Genomic DNA, 930 nt, shown 5'->3' with positions numbered 1-930 from the left:
TAACTCGCGTTACTTGTAATGCGTTACCCCCAACACTGATTATAACCCTCATGAATCATATCCCAGAATGACTAAATTATTATTCAGCATACCTGCATATTATTCAGTAATTATTCAGCATACCTGAGCAATAGCAGGCAAACATGAGTGTTAATATTTAGACCAACAACATGATTATGAGTGTGATATTGCTTTTATGCAACAGTCCAATAAACAAGAAGTTAATATTGAAACTGAAATTGAATTGTGACGTACATTTTAGACACAATATTGCAAGTTACTCTGTCTATTTCTACTCCCCAATGAAGCCAAAACAGATTTTAGTGTTTTTTTTTTCAGTTGAGTCAATGACTCAAAGACAGCTGTTTGTTGCCACCTACTGGTGTAATGATGTAACCTGCAGAGAGAGACACTAAAAAGACCCAGTGCTGTTGGACCATATACGGCCAAACAGATTCAAGGACCAGAACTAACTGTTGTATAATTTGAAATAAATTTTAGGCCATAAGGACTGTGGCTTTTAAAGAGAACTCAGTAGTAATAGTTAAAAACCAATAGTTTTGTTTTCACACAGAAGCTGTCACTAATAGCTCGGTCTAACTGACTGTATGTTGACTTCATATTAAAAGAATGTAGAAAGCAAACCAGTTAATTGAAAGTCATGTAGGCTATTGTTTGTGTGTTTCCAATGACAGGTTTAAAATGCTGAGTGACACCAACTCAAACCACTTCATGCTGTTTAATCGTGGGACTCGCTGGCTGTCATTTTGGTTAGACTTCTTGTCAGCTACTGTTACTCTAATAGTGGCACTTTTTGTAGTGCTCAGCTCCAATGAGGCCATAAACGCTTCTCTGAAGGGCCTGGCCTTATCTTACACAATACAGGTAACTCTCACAGCTAGACTAAAACAGTAGTTTAAAAAAATGAAA

At 36.7% G+C, this 930-nt stretch overlaps 1 protein-coding gene across 1 annotated transcript in view; it reads left to right on the top strand.

The window, feature by feature from the left end:
- LOC107576370 (multidrug resistance-associated protein 9-like) overlaps window positions 1–484 on the top strand; it is a 12,886-nt gene extending 12,402 nt beyond the window's left edge. Inside the window, exon 7 of the mRNA XM_016262561.1 lies at window positions 404–484. Coding sequence (XP_016118047.1) covers window positions 404–484 — 81 coding nt within the window. The remainder of the gene's footprint in view (window positions 1–403) is intronic.
- Window positions 485–930: the final 446 nt, after the last annotated feature.

This window comes from Sinocyclocheilus grahami, unplaced genomic scaffold (assembly GCF_001515645.1).
Source record: "Sinocyclocheilus grahami isolate Dianchi unplaced genomic scaffold, SAMN03320097.WGS_v1.1 scaffold3599.1, whole genome shotgun sequence".
NCBI classification, from domain to species: Eukaryota; Metazoa; Chordata; class Actinopteri; order Cypriniformes; family Cyprinidae; genus Sinocyclocheilus; species Sinocyclocheilus grahami.
This window is presented reverse-complemented; position numbering and strand designations above follow the sequence as displayed.